Source organism: Phalaenopsis equestris, unplaced genomic scaffold (genome assembly GCF_001263595.1).
Source record: "Phalaenopsis equestris unplaced genomic scaffold, ASM126359v1 Scaffold000540, whole genome shotgun sequence".
Taxonomy (NCBI): domain Eukaryota; kingdom Viridiplantae; phylum Streptophyta; class Magnoliopsida; order Asparagales; family Orchidaceae; genus Phalaenopsis; species Phalaenopsis equestris.
Genome location: NW_018164980.1, coordinates 2,577,881 through 2,593,028, shown reverse-complemented (window position 1 = coordinate 2,593,028; position 15,148 = coordinate 2,577,881). Strand labels below are relative to the sequence as shown.

The window sequence follows — 15,148 nt, the reverse complement described above, 5'->3', positions numbered from 1 at the left end:
ACTCTTTCCTGCAGTTTTTCCTGCCGCTCCACTCTCCCAATCCCCAAACCAACCACCAACCACCCTTCCAACCTGCCTGACAACACTCAACTTTCCCCCTTACACCTTGCTGCCTTACCGACGCTAACAACCCTCGGATACTCTCTTCCGGTCCTAGCTGGAGAGTGGTTTATTATTGTATTTTATTTTTCGTTTGTGTCATGTTGTAATCCTAATTCAGTGCTAATAAAAAATTGCTTTGTGTTTCTGCTGATTTTCTAACTAGTTTTGATATCTGTGAGACATTCTAGTTTTTGCACATAATCTCACCTTCTATAACAAGTAAAATAATGTCTTCTTATCTCATTGGTGTGAAGGGCATAACTTAATGCTTGATACTCTGCAGTTATGCAGGATTTGGGAAGGGGTTTATGTACAGTCTTACTACTTAATTGTATAGAGGCTGTTTTCATTACTTTATGATCTCCAGATGATAATGGAATCAACCATAGCTCCTTCCCACCATCTTTGTTCACGGATTAATAAAAAAAAGAAAGAGTCTATTCATAAGTAATAAGAGCATGTTCAGATGAAAAGTGCAAAGAATATGAAGGCTTTATTTAGTATCATCTTTGACAGCTTTTATTTAAATGTTTTCCTAGCACCTTTCACCAAACGATATCATGGAATAATTGATGAGCTTCTCTATTTCTTCTTAAATGCTAATTTCTAATCGAGATACTTGGCTTTTATCAAATTCCAAATGATTTGATCGTGGCATATATAATTACATCGGTTCAGTAGTTCAAAAAAATAACATTGGTGCTAGTTTTGTAAATGCATAAGTTTTGAGTGTTGTCTGTAATTATCCCTTAGTCATGTATTTTCCAGCAATTTGTAAAGTCTATCAGACAACAGGTGCATCTCAGAAATGTTTCAGCAGATGTTCATATATGTTTTTTCATACCCATGGGTAAAATTTCATGAAATTTTTTGTGATGCTAACTAATGACATGGAGCTTTGGATGCCAATTAATATTGAAAAATTTTAAGGGAAACTTGCTTTGAAATCTCTATGATGTTTGTAATCTATGGCTAGCTAGGGAGGTACTGCATACATTTAGGTGGCAAATCATTACAGAATTACAGAACTCTATAATGGTAACTTCAAGTAGTGATACTAGTACTAGTTAAAAGTGGATTTTGACATCAGAATAAACAAACTTTATGTTAAGATATTTGACAATGATTTAATTACCCAATACCAAGTCGTGTCTGTGGTCTCTTTCTTATCTTTCGTGGAATCATTTTTGCTTTTAAGATGCTTTTACTTTTAATTGGCATGGGTAACAGTCCGTATGGACACAAACTATATAAGACAGTTAATGATCTGTGGAAGTTTATTTAGATTTTAATTTTTTTTATATAGGCTTGTGAATGCATGCGGATGAAAACTAATGTAAATTATGCTATATTTAAATTTTTCCCTGAAGATTTTTTTTTTCTTCTTGCAGTTTGACTGCCTGAAGGGTGTCAGTTATATGGAGGTACTCTCTTAATTTCAATATGGCGTATGGTGCATTCTGATTGAATGGTCCCTATATTTGATTTCTTAGAAGTTTTGTTATTTTTCATTAGAAAAATTACTTGGTAAATAGCTTCCATTCTTGCTACATTAGAAGTTTGTGCTGAGATATCAGAATCATTTATATCCTCTTTTTTTTTTATAAAAAGTATTCAAAATAGCATGCTCATCACTTAATTTTTTGATAAGATCCCAGATGATTTTTTCACAGAAATTAGGGCTAACGAATATTTTATTGCAAGAATATTGAACAACTCAACACGAATACATAAGATAAGCACCCACAATTCTAGAGGTAGGTGATCTCTCCCAAATTCTATAATTCGAGAGGCAGGAAATCATTCCCAAACCCTAACCCTAATACTCAAGACCCAATCTCATGCATAATCTTAACCCTAATTATATTAGCCCTATTGATACTTAACAATAATAGATAATAAAAATATTAAATTGCCCTTAGGCTAGGAACGGCGTAATACTTTGCTAGATAGTTATTTATTCAATGATATGCGCCTAATTTTTGTTTGTAGTTATTCCATGGAGAGTATTGATGTGGATGAGATCAATTATATTTTGTAAATCATACTTTTTGTGATCCGTTAGAGCAGAAGTGCATAGTGAAAATGCATGTGGAAGAATTTATTACATGTTCCTTTATTTGACATACTTGTCCAAATATTGCAACATTATATGTTAAATTGCTAAAGGAATATAATGATGATTCGTGCCACCCGTTTAAGAATACCTTGCAAATATGAATGTAGAATATGCTTTGTTGCTTATTTTGTTAGAAGATTAGAATTTGTAGACTTAAATGATTTACTTGTTTATATAAAGATACATAAAAGTTGAATGAGAGGGCCCAATAGAGGAACCATACCCATACAATACCAAATACAGTAATACAACAAAAAGATACAGAAGACTCAAAAAATTAAAACATGCAGAAAACAAAAGCTAGGGACGAGTCAGTTTAATCATGCCTCTTCCTCTAGTTTTAGGAGTGGAGCTAGATAACAGACTTTGAAGTGTCATGTCATTGTCAAGAGCAACCAATATATCATCCATTAAATTTCCAAGTTGGAGTGTTCCCCTAGCCTTCTTCTTCCGCCGAGAAGAGTAAACCTGCCATTCTTTATCAAAAGACTGACTCGTGTGATCATCGGTCTGATTTAGAACCGTAGTAGAAGAAAAAACAGTCATTGTCATAACGATAGGTTCCAGTGTTTGTGAAGTATGAATTGTCACCACTGCACCTGATGCTTCCTGAATAGGGACATTATTCATTGTAGTATGGTCAGGAGAAGAATTCCTAGGGGCAGACACCAACTCCTGTCTTATAGTGATTCCCTCCTCAGGTTGGCAGTCATCTAGTTTGTTAGAAGCATGTTCAGGCTCGTGGGGTGCACTAACAACACGTTCCTACTTTTGACTATTAATTCTCAATTGTGGGTGTAATCTAAAACATTTCTCTTGCGGGTGTCCAAACATCTTGCGGTGTTTGCAATAATATGATTTTTGTTCCATAATGATTTTTTGTCAATAACCATTGTGAGTAGAGCCAAGTCAGACTTCTTCTACATCTGGTAGAGTAATCTCCCTTTCAATCAAAATTTTTGCAATAGAGGGTCTTGAGAAATGAACTTTGGGTAAATCTACCTGTAAAAGTTTTTCAAGGATAGTCTCAATTGCATATAAGATAGGTAGGTCAAAAAATTGAAGTTTGAGTTCAGGTAATGAGAATCAGATAGGTGCAATTGGGGATAGGTGCAATAAATCATGAGTCCATTTGAGCAATTTCATCTGTTTTCCCTCGATTGTGATGAATTTCTTTGAGAAAATTTTTGTGCAGTCTTCTTCTATACTCAGTTGTATCATAACATGTCTTTCATCGAAATGACCCACCTGTCAAACCCTAACTAGTTTGAAATATTCAAAAACCTTCATGATAGTTTCCATCTTAGGGCAACCTAATTGGAACTTTTCCACTAGAGTAAATTTGTATTTTCCTCCACGAGCTGAAATTTCAGCGTCAGAAAAATATTGTTGGTTTGGCTGTCTTTTTCTCTATTTGATGAGATTGCAATCTCCATATCCTGCAACAGAATCATGATACATCTGGGGGAATATTGAACTATCTACGAGGTGGAAATGAGAGCTGCATTTGTGAACTACTGTAGCATATGAGGGTTTAGTGGGGTTATCACCAGCGAGGGCGGCGGCGTAGGAAAGCCCTGAGGCCATCACCGTGGCCAGTGCCAACAACAAAGCCCGGCTCTGTCGCAGACAACGCAGCCGTCGAGCAGAAGCAGGGTCTGTAGACTACGCACCAGATAGCTATGCCGCTAGACGAAGCAGACGACGCGAGAAACGACGATAGTTGTCGAGTAGAAGCAGATGACGTCGAGAAGGCATGTCGACGCAGCTGTCGAGCTGAGGCAGAGCCTTATATCGGGTAGCTCTGCCGCCAGACGAAGCAGACGATGCGAGAAGGCATGTCGACGACGCAGGTATTTTGCAAACTGAAGACGAAGGCGAGTTTTTCCAAAACGAAGGCGGACGCGAGGCGCTAGGGTTCATCATGCGAAACCCTAACAGAGCGGAGCGACGACATGCAGGAATTTTTTTTTTAATATATATATTTAAAAAAAAAGCCTGTTAATTCATAAAAGAGAGAAGATACAGATATGTTGTGTGGGTGGACCCAAAAATAGGCACCCAACCTACACGGTACAACACACAAAAAAGTCAAAAAAGTGTACATGTAAAAATAAAAAATCCAAAACCACTAGGGCATTGAAAAAAGAGAGTCATCTCAATCTAGTCTTACCTTTGGCTCTATTCCTCTGAAGGGATCCAGCTAACAAGTTGGTAAGGTGTGTACCATTACCCGAAGTAACCAAAGTATCATCCATAAGACTCTTGAGCTCAAGTAGATCTCCATTCTTCTTCTTCCTCCTGGAAGTGTAAACTTGGCATTCCTCATCCAAAGAATCAGTCTGATGGGGTGGTAGAATTGTAGCAGAATGATTACCAACCGTAGTACCCACAATAGGTTCTGGTATATGTGAAGTATGAGTTGTCTCTACACCGGATACTTCCTGAAGAAGGGGAGTTGCGAGGTTCTCCTGATTATCAGTCCAAACACTATCTTTTGTAAGTAATAGTCCTTCAGTATTGTTTTCTATGGGGTTTGAAGGTGCCAACATCACATCAATCTCAGTAACAGTAGCAGCAGTATCATTGGGGGGGTTCGCAAAGGCAACAGTCACCTCCTGCTGGTAGTATCCTCCCCAGGTGGAACTAAAATGTCCAGAGCAATGGGGTTAGACACTTTCTCATTCACTTGAACCTTGGATTTCAAATTAGGGTGGAGCTTGTGGGATTTATCAACGATATGCCCAAACATCTTATAGTTGGTACAATATGGAGGCCTATGTTTCATGACGATTTGTTGCCAATATCCATTATGAGTTGTGCCCAGCCAGACTTCAGTAACATCAGGTAAAGTAATATCCCTTTCCACGAGTATTCTGGCCTCAGAAGGTCTGGTTAGATTGAAAGTGGGTAAATCTAGCTTCATAGAGTCCCCAAGGATGGCCCCAATAGAGTAAAGAACCTAATGATGAAAAAAGTGCAGCTTGAGACCAGGTAGACTAAACCATATCGGTACAGTGAGAGTTTCATGATTTGAGTCAAAATCAGGAGATCACTTGAGTAACTTCATTGATTTGTCTGCAATATTAAGATATTTCTTGGAGAAAATTCGGATGTAATCTTCAACCATGATTAGTTGAATCAACACATATCTCTCAACCATGAGTCTCACTTTCCACTTGCCTACAAGTTTAAGATCATCAACACTTTCTGATAACTTCCATAGGTGGATGCCCCCATTGAAATTTTTCAATAAAAGCAAACTTGAATTTGTCCATTAGGGTTGAGATTTTTGCGTCAGAGAAGAAGATTGTTGTTTTACCACCTTCCTAGTTCTCTTCTTAACAAAAGGGCAATCATCTATACCATCGCGACAATCCTTATAGCTTGAAGGGAAGACCACCGTGGACTCCATCTGAGGTTACCCGCCACGTGAGCAATAAAGACTTTGTCTGGTTCAACCTAAGAAGAAAGAAGCGCCATGAGAATAAGGAGAGTTGTCGGCGTTCCTGCCTGAACGCAGAGAGGAAGAGTGTCGGGCAGGGAGAGAAATTGTTGGGCAAAGATGCAACAGAAGAAGAAGCATCGTCGAAACAAATTGTCGGGCACTGATGCAGTAGGTGCAGCGTCGAAAACTAGTAGCAGACGCGCGACGCAGGCGACAAATCTGCGATAAAATCACAAGTCGCCGACGCATACGCTAGCCACTGAGCGAGAGTTGACGAAACGTGTGGGAGCCCCCTCTCCTTTGAGCAGTAGAATCAAATGTGACCAAATTAGTCATCGGATGCCCTAGCAGAGCTCTCGACCGAAATCGCCATCTCCTAACATATATATATATATGTGTGTGTGTGTATGTGTGTGTGTGTGTGTGTGTGTGTGTGTGTGTGTGTGTGTGTGTGTGTGTGTGTGTGTGTGGATAGGCGCATGATTTGTAGTGCTGTGCTCGCTCATTTAAATTATTGTCTGTATGAGATTGGTAAGTCTTGTATTTTCAAAATTAAAATACTTTTTTTTCAATATATATATATATATATATAAAAGCCCAAGGGCTAATATATTAAAGAATAAAAGGTACAGATAGGTTGTATGAGATACCTAAAAGAAGGCTCAACTCACACAATACAATACTCACAAAAACCCAAAGAAGCAAAGATACATAAAGATAAAAAATCAAAAATCCTCCAACAGGCACAAAAGTGCTAGGGATGTCCCACTTTAGTTCTTCCTCTGCCTCTAATTCTCGGAAGAGAACCAGCTAACAAATTATCATGACCCAAAGTAACAAAGTATCATTGTTGACCTCGCTTTCGGTCGATGTGCAGTTTTCCCCTCCTTAGTAGCCTTGGATCTAGTCGTAGGATCTTTCTGTCGACTACTCCTAGAAAACTAGTGAAGTAGTCATCCCTATTAGCAATTTTGAACTTTTCTTCGCTCAACTTGACGTTCCATATAGTAGTTTTGATCACTATTGCTTAGCAGGTAAGGCTACTTTGAAGGAACTCAGGGAGTATTCCTATAGGAATGTCGGCCTCAGGATTGACTGTACTCGTTGATTTGGCACTGTCGTCCTCTGCACCGTTCTGTTTGATTGAACTCATACCAGAATTTTGATAGGATTCAGACCGCGACGTGTTTTGATCCGATCGACGACAAGGTTGCCCGGACGACTCCGGATGACGAAACGGACTACGCCGATGCGTCTGGAACATCGACTTTGCCTAGGGGGAACGTCTGTTTCATTGCGACGGCGCGTCTTGGGGAAAATACATGTTTAAATGTTAATTATAATAATAAATAATATTTTATTATTATTATTATTATTATTATTATTAATAGCTTATATGAAAAATCCTTAACCTAATTTCATTTTCCCCTCTCTCGTTTCTTCCTCTCGCGCTCGTGGACCTCTGCCCTAGCCGCGGTTCGCTCGGTTTTGCCTGGCTCACTCCTTCGTGTTGTTGGAGTCTCGTTCCCGCACTCGCCTCGTATCTCATCCTCTGCCTCTCGCACGCCCGTATGGGGGCGTCTGCTCCTCTCGATCCCTCGATCCGTATGCGATCCCCTAATCATTCCCTCTCCTTTTCTCTGGTTTATATGATACTCTATTTGGTGTGTTTCAAGTGGTTGAAAATCTCTGAGGGGGGGGGGGAGAAACTCTATCATTTTCTTTTCTCACTTCTTTAGTCTGTTGTACTTGGGTTAGTTTCCTCTTGTTGTTGGAAGGATTGAAGTGGAGGAGTGCTTTGAAAATTTTTGTGGGGTTTTTCTTTGCTTCAGGGAGGGCTTCAGGGAGGTACTTTCGGTACTTTCTCCCCCCTTTGTGCCTTGTCTTTTTTCGAATTTCTCTCTGTCGAGCCCCTTAGCTTAGTGCAGTGGACGATACAGCATGCTTTCGTGATATTACACATTTTTTTTTTTGAAATACTTGGTACTCAAGCATCTAGAAATGGAAAATGTGAGCATGTTCTAGGAGTTAGACTTAATTACTTGCTTAAAGTGGTGAAGCTATGACATGTTTTTATTTATTGTAGCATATTTCTATTGGAAGCAATTAAGAGGGTTGAAACATGGCTTTGAGACAATGTTAGCTCCTCTTGCAAGCATGTTAGGATATGTATCATGAACTTTCTCATTTATTCTTATCTAGCATGAGACATTGGAAGGTTGTCTCATTTGTTCGAAATCTATATGGAGTATGAAAAGATTTATTTTTTGAAGTCTCTTGAAGTTTATCTTGAAGGCTTGGTGTTTGATTTATCATTGCTCTTTCTCATTCAAGTATTGGTTCAGAAAAGGAATTTTTGGAGGCCTTGAAATGTTAGCTTTTAGATTTATGCATACTTCTTTACTTCATACTATCCTGTTCATAAAAAATACATGTTGAGGGGGAGTTGTTTTAGCCATTGAATGGCTCGGTTTTGGCCCTCGTTGGGTTCAGTTTTGGTCTCCCGTGGCTTTGCCTTGCTCGAAACATATGCTATGAAAAAAAAAAGGAATTTCTTTAATTTGGAGGGTCCTATAAATTGTTTTGCTGGCTTGTTTTAACCTCTCATGAGGCATCCTTTTGTTTAAATACCTGTTGGAAGTTGTTTCATGCTTGGAATACTTAAGTTGGGGGCCTAAATATACTCTCTATGTTATTGTTCTTGTTTAAGGCATATATTGGCTCTATATCTTGATATTTCAAAAGCTTGCGAGTTGTTCCTTGGCTTTGAATGGCTCCATTTTATTTTGAAATAGTCGGAATTTTTAATTTCTATTAAAGCTTGGATTTTAATCTATGCTCAGGCCTTGTCTTGGCCCTGAATGGCTCAGTTTTGGGTCTTTGTGAGTACTCGGTTTTCATTGCAGGAGCATGGGATGTTAATTTTTGTTGAGGCTTTGAATCTTCTTTACTAGCTTTAAGGGTCTCACTCTGGCCCTTGCTGATTTTCGATTTGCTTAAAAGTGACTCAATGTTAATTTATGTTGAGACCACGGTCTTAATTTTTGTTGGAGCTTTATTTTTGGCCTTGAATGGCTCGGTTTTAGCTTCCCTTGGAGCTCGGTTTTACTTGCTTTGGTCCTACCCGTGAGCTCACCATTGAGATTTGCCCCTCTTGCAGTCCTTACCCGTGAGACCTATTGGAGGTTATTTGGTGTGATTTAGTCCTTGTTGGGCTTAAACTACTTGGATGATTGTAGGTGGATTGAAATTATAATTATATTTTGTACTCTCTTATGTATATCAAAGATCCTCATAGAATTGATTCGGGTTGCCTTTGACGTGAGCTTTTCTTGTGCTTGGACTGATTTTTCCTTACTTTGGCTGTGAGCCTTGTTCAGTGGGCACTGCCCTTGTGGCCTTCGGTTTTGCCCTCTAATCGTGAGATCAGTAGGCATAGGTCTGCTTCCTTTTTGTCCCCCACCCATGGATTTGTGTTGTGTTGGGTTCCGCTTGCCATCTGTGGTTGTGAGCTTCCTATATGGAATTTGGTTTGGTTTGTTTTGGCTCCTACCCGTGAGCTAGTTTGGAGTCCGGTTGTGCTTTTGTTGGCCTTACCCGTGACCCTCTACCCTCTTTTGGCCCTGTTTCTTGCCTTGGCCGTGAGCCTTTCCTGTGCCTTGGGTTGCCTTGGCTGTGAGCCTCTTTTGGCCCTGTTTCTTGACTTAGCCGTGAGTGTCTTGTTCTGTTGGTGAACTTAGTCGAGAGCCTTGGTGGCTGTCTGCTCTCCTCTATTGACCCCGGCCGTGAGCGTTTATTTGGTTCTATGGGAAGATTTTATGCTTGTTTGATATATGGGTCATTGATTAATTTGGAAGTTGGAGGATCCTGATTTTTGCATGGGTTTAGGAGTACTAGTGGTGGTATTCTCCGAGTTATTTTCCTTTTATGAAGTTTGGGAGATTTCTAAGTCTCATTTTGGAAAAGCATTTGGTTGGAATAAATTAATTTCATAAAAGATGTCTTTGGGAGCTGGGCACTGATGTTAGGAAGTCACTAGCGGGCGTTAGGAGGTCTTTTTGACTTGGGTTGATCCACTTATGAAAACGTGAAAAATGATACCCTTTCGGATTGATTCAAGGATCTTCAGGCTTTCCTTTTCAATTTTTTTCGTCACGAATCGATGTTTGAGAGTTGATTCATCTTTCGTTCTTTTCGATGTTTTAGGTGGATCAACCTCTCCTCTCTCACCCCATTTTTGTTCTTTTTTTCCTTGCTTCTTGGTTCAATTTTTTATGCTTATGACCGATACATAAACCGATACATAAGTGTCCATTCTATACGTGAAATCTTCAAGCAAGGTCGCAAGTAGGTCGGTTTTGTTTTGCGGTGTTGATGATAAAGGCACACCGAAGTTAGAGCAAAAAGATGTCATATCCTGACATCGGGATCCGATTCAGGAACCCGATGAGCTGTAGGATGACAGTATCATTCACCGGCACAAGACTAGTGGGAGTTGACCCGAACCTTCTTAGGTTGGTAGCCTTATGCCCGACAGCGCGATCAACTCTTGGACAACTACTTTTCAAAATTGATAAAAAGAAATTTGATAAGAACAAACACCTTCTTCTAAAACAAAAATATATTTTTCTCTACATACAAAATTGATACAGCTCACTTTTCGCATGTTTGAAACTTATGTGCATGTTGAAAACATAAATTTTAAATACATTTTAAACATTGGTTGTCCACCTGTTGATCATCTGTTTAGGCTAAGGAATACTCTCTTGAGTTAGGTTTGATAAGATACCCCTCTAGTTGAGTGGCGGACTTTATACATTCGGGTGACCGAGTAGCCTTTGATGACCCTCGAGTACTAATATATAGTTGAGCCTAGCCCCGACTCGAGTGTTTGTGGTCCCCCTCTTTTCGGACTTTTTCATATGTTTTTCTTGGAATTTTTAGACAAAACACTCGTGGTCTCTTTTCGGGATTTTCCCGTATTTTCTACGATTTTAATCAATTTGTTGATTTGTCGATTTTCTCGCATTTCTCTTTTCGTGAGTCTTTTGAAAATCTTACTCGAGATTTCTAGACGATGTTTCTTTGTTTTTGTTTATATAAAGCGTTTCAGTCTGCTTCCTCAAGTTTTGTTGCTTGTACTTGTCACATCAATTACACCTAAGGAACAGCGGATCTCCCAAGTATACAGGTTTGTTTTATGTTTACAGCATGTTATTCTCTTATAAACACTTCCCTGTATATCTCTTATAAACACTTCCCTGTTGTACCTTTTATTTTTCTTTACACTGCATGTTGTATTGTTTTCTTTACTACATACCCTACTGCTTGTCATGTGCTACATATCTATTTCAATATGTTATCTATAAAAATATTTGAAGAACTACAATCATAAGGCCGCTGGATTTGACATTATAACCTGACACCCTAGAAAACTTAAACTCGTCACGATAAGGAGTGTGGAACTAGCGCGGTGGGCAACACGACCATCTTCAACAGCAGAACATGTCTTCCCCAGCTAAACCATTCATTTCCTAGAAATTAAAACAACAATCCATAGGATTTCGAGGTTGTTCGCTTAGCGCAACATAAATCCTCAACTTTTCGTTAGACATTCGTATAGCTCTATTGTACAATCTAAACTCTAATTCGTATAGCTTTGTTGTACAATCTAAACCCTAATTTCGGCAGACAGTACCATGTATACTGGTAAAATGTAGTGATTGAGCATTTTTTTTGTATTGTTCGAACTGTCGTTCGTTCGACCACTCCAGTTCTCAATTCTACCATCTACACCGTCACCTCAGCCCAAAAAAGAAAAGTGTTCTGCAATAAGCAGTGAATCCCTCTCCTCCTGATCAGCTCCAAGTTATTGATAATATTGATCATCAAAAGAATACTCCTGAAAACGTCATTATCCTCGCAAGCAATATGTCAACCATTCAGGATCCACACAATGTTGTAGTTCCCCCGTCTTTGGAACCTCCTATCGTGGGGGCGAGGGAGATTTTTTAAACCCTACTGTTATTATTGGTGGCAATACTAATACTGTTTTTCTATCGCCTCATCAAGTCGAGCAATATGTTAATGTTGCTCAGGCTCATGGGGATCATGACGTGCAACAGCCTACACCTGTCCGACTACTTTTTGATCGACCCATTGATCAAATGAGTCAATCCTCGGATGAAGAATGACAGGTTTACACATCCACACATCCAGGGTTTACACATCCAGGAAGAACAAGAAGAATGGAGACTTACTTGAGCTCAGAAATCTGATGGATGATATTTTGGTTACTTCGGGTAATAGTACGCACCTTACCAATTTGTTAGTCGACTCCCTTCCGAGTACTAAAGATGAGGGAGGACTAAAGTGAAGTGTACTTAGCACTTTTGCGATCGTCTATAGTTTTTAATTTTTTATTTTTATGTATCTTTGTTTTATTTGAGATTTTATGTGTGTTGTATTGTATGAGTTTTCTGTCTATTTTGTTTTCTTCACTGTTTTTAACACAGCACCTCCATCTATTGGGGATTACTTCGGGCAGATCGTATGTTGTTGCCCTTGTGAGTTTCCATGCTTCAGGTACACCTAAATCGCGTTCTTTCCCTCCTTTGTTTTGTGGGCGAAGAGCATCAAAAAATCAAGTAGGAAGAATGGGAAGTGTCATTTTTTTTACAAAAGTTGAAGGTATTCAACTTGCTTCCTCCTGACGACTGAATTTGTTCGGAAAATTTATGTATGACCATCCCAAAATGGAGTTGATTTGTAAGGAATTCGAGCTTATGCACCTTATTGGGGAGTGGAAAATTAGATTGTTAGATGGAAGACACATTATTATACAACTAAATAATGAAGAGGATTATACGTGCTTGTTTGCTAGAAGAATAATCTTGATTGATAACACGATAATGAAGATTCTGAAATGGTCTGTGGATTTTAACTCACAGACGGAACTACCAATCATTTTGATTTGGATTCGCCTTCCTGGTCTGAAATTTATTATATTACTCAAAAAGTGTTGTGTTCTATTGCCTCAGCTTAAGATAAGCCACTCAAAACGGATATTCCTACTTTTAATCTTTCCCGGCTCATCTGAAGCCAGAGGCTCATCTGAAGCCAGAGTATTTATTTAAAGAGACATCACTTCATCCGTTTCTAAGGAAATTTGGTTGGGCAAAAAACATCATGGATATGGGCAAAAGGTAGTGATTGAGCATTTTTCTTCGTATTGTTCGAACTGTCGTATGTTCGACCACTTCAGTTCTCAATGCTATCTACACCCTCAACTCAGACCGAAAAAGCACAGTGCTCCGCCAGAGGCATTGATTTCATCTCCTCTTGATTAGCTCCAAGTTATTGACCCTATTGATCATCAAAAGGATCCCCCTGAAGAAGTCACTATTCTATCAGGCAATATGACAACCATTCAGTTCCCAGTTGTAGCTCCCTCGTCTTTGGAACCTCCTATAGTGGGGGAGAGTGAGATTTTTCAAACCCCACCTGCCCTAGAATCTATCACTGATATTACAGGTGACAATACTTCTACTGCTTCACAACGCCGCATCTGGTCGAGCAAGTTGTTGATGTTACTCAGACTCATAAGGATCATGATGTGCAACAACCTACACTTGTCCGATCAACTTTAGAATTACTGATCAGATGAGTCAATCATCAGATGAGGAATGACAGGTCTACACCTACTTGAGATCAAGAATTTGATTGATGATACTTTGGTTACTTCGGACAATGGTACTCACCTTACCAATTTGTTAGCCGATTCACTTCCAAGAACTAGAGGCAGAGGGAAGACTAAAATGGGACGTTCCTAGCACTTTTGCGCCCTTTGGTGGCTTTTTGATTTTTTACCTTTATGTATCTTTGTTTTATTTGGTATTTGTGTGTGTTGTATTGTGTGAGTTGAGCTTTTTTTTAGGTTCTCTCGTACATCTTCCTGTATCTTCTCCGCTTTAGTATGTTCACGCCTCAGCTACACCTAAATCATGTTTTTCCCCTCCGTTTGAGTGGGAGGAGGACATCAAGAAACTTGGTAGGAAGAATGGGAAGTTTGTCATCTTTTTTATAGAAGCTGAAGGTATTCAAATTATTTCGTCCTGTCGCCTGAATTTGGTTGAGAAATTTCTATATGGTCATCCCAAAATAGAGCTTATTCGCAAGGAATTCGAACTTATACACCTTGTTGGAGAGTGAAAAATTAGACTATTAGACGGGAGACACATTCTTATTCAAATTAATAATGAAGAAGATTGCACACGTTTATTTGCTAGAAGGATAATTTGGATTGATAACAGAGCAATGAAGATTTTGAATTGGTCCGTGGATTTTGACCCACAGACAGAACCTCCAATCATTCCGGTTTGGATTCTCTTTCCTGGTCTGAAATTTCATTACTTTTCTCAAAAAGTATTGTATTTTATTGCCTCAGCTTATGTTTCTTAAGACGGACATTCCAACTTTTAATTTTTCCCGTCCATCTGAAGCCAGAGTACTTGTTGAAAAAGATATTACTTCTTCCGCTTCTAAGGAAATTTGGTTGGGCACACAGCATCATAGATATTGGCAGAAGGTAGAGATTGAATTTTTTCTTTCGTATTATTCGAACTGTCGTATGTTTGGCCACTCCAGTTCTCAATGTCATCATCTGCATCCCCACCTCAGACCAAAAAAGAAAAGTACTCCGCTAGAGGCAGTGATTCCAATTCCTCCTGATCAGCTCCAAGTTATTGACATTATCGATCATCAAAAGAATACACCTGAAGCCATCACTATTCCCGCAGGCAATATATCAACCATTCAGTCTCCACATATTGCTGTAGCTCCCCCGTCTTTGGAACCTCTTATGGTGGAGGTGAGGGAGATCTTCAGACTCCGTTCGTCCTTCAAATTATCACTGATAATACAAGTGAAAATATCTCTACTGTTTCACTACCGCCTCATCAGGTCCAGAAAGATGTCAATGCTACGTAGACTCAGAGGGATCATGATGTGCAACGTCCTAAACTTGTGTGGTCACCTTTGGACCAATCCATTGATCAGATGAGTCAATCCTCGGATGAGGAATGACAGGTCTACACATCCAGGAGGAAGAAGAAGAATGGAGACATACTTGAGCTTAGAAATCTGATGGATGATACTTTGGTTAGGTTGGGTAATGGTACGCAACTTACCAATTTGTTAATTGGCTCCCTTTCGAGAACTAGAGGCAGAGGAAGAACTAAAGTGGGACGTCCCTAGCACCTTTCACCTTCCCTAGCACCTTTGCACCTGTTGGCGGATTTTTGATTTTTTTATCTTTATATATCTTTGCTTCTTTGGGTTTTTGTGTGTTGTATTGTGCGAGTTGGGTTTTTTTTTAGGTCATCTCATACAACATATTTGTACATTTTATTCTTTAATATATTAGCCCTTGGGCTTATAAAAAAAATAAAAATAAAAATTATATATATCATGTACAATAT

At 39.2% G+C, this 15,148-nt stretch overlaps 1 protein-coding gene across 2 annotated transcripts in view; it reads left to right on the top strand.

The window, feature by feature from the left end:
* The window catches only part of LOC110028979 (protein HAPLESS 2), a 112,954-nt gene that overhangs the window by 80,240 nt on the left and 17,566 nt on the right, over window positions 1-15,148 (top strand). For both annotated transcript variants that reach the window (XM_020731070.1, XM_020731069.1), the window contains exon 13: window positions 1,494-1,526. In XM_020731070.1, the coding sequence (XP_020586729.1) occupies window positions 1,494-1,526 (33 nt within the window). The remainder of the gene's footprint in view (window positions 1-1,493; window positions 1,527-15,148) is intronic.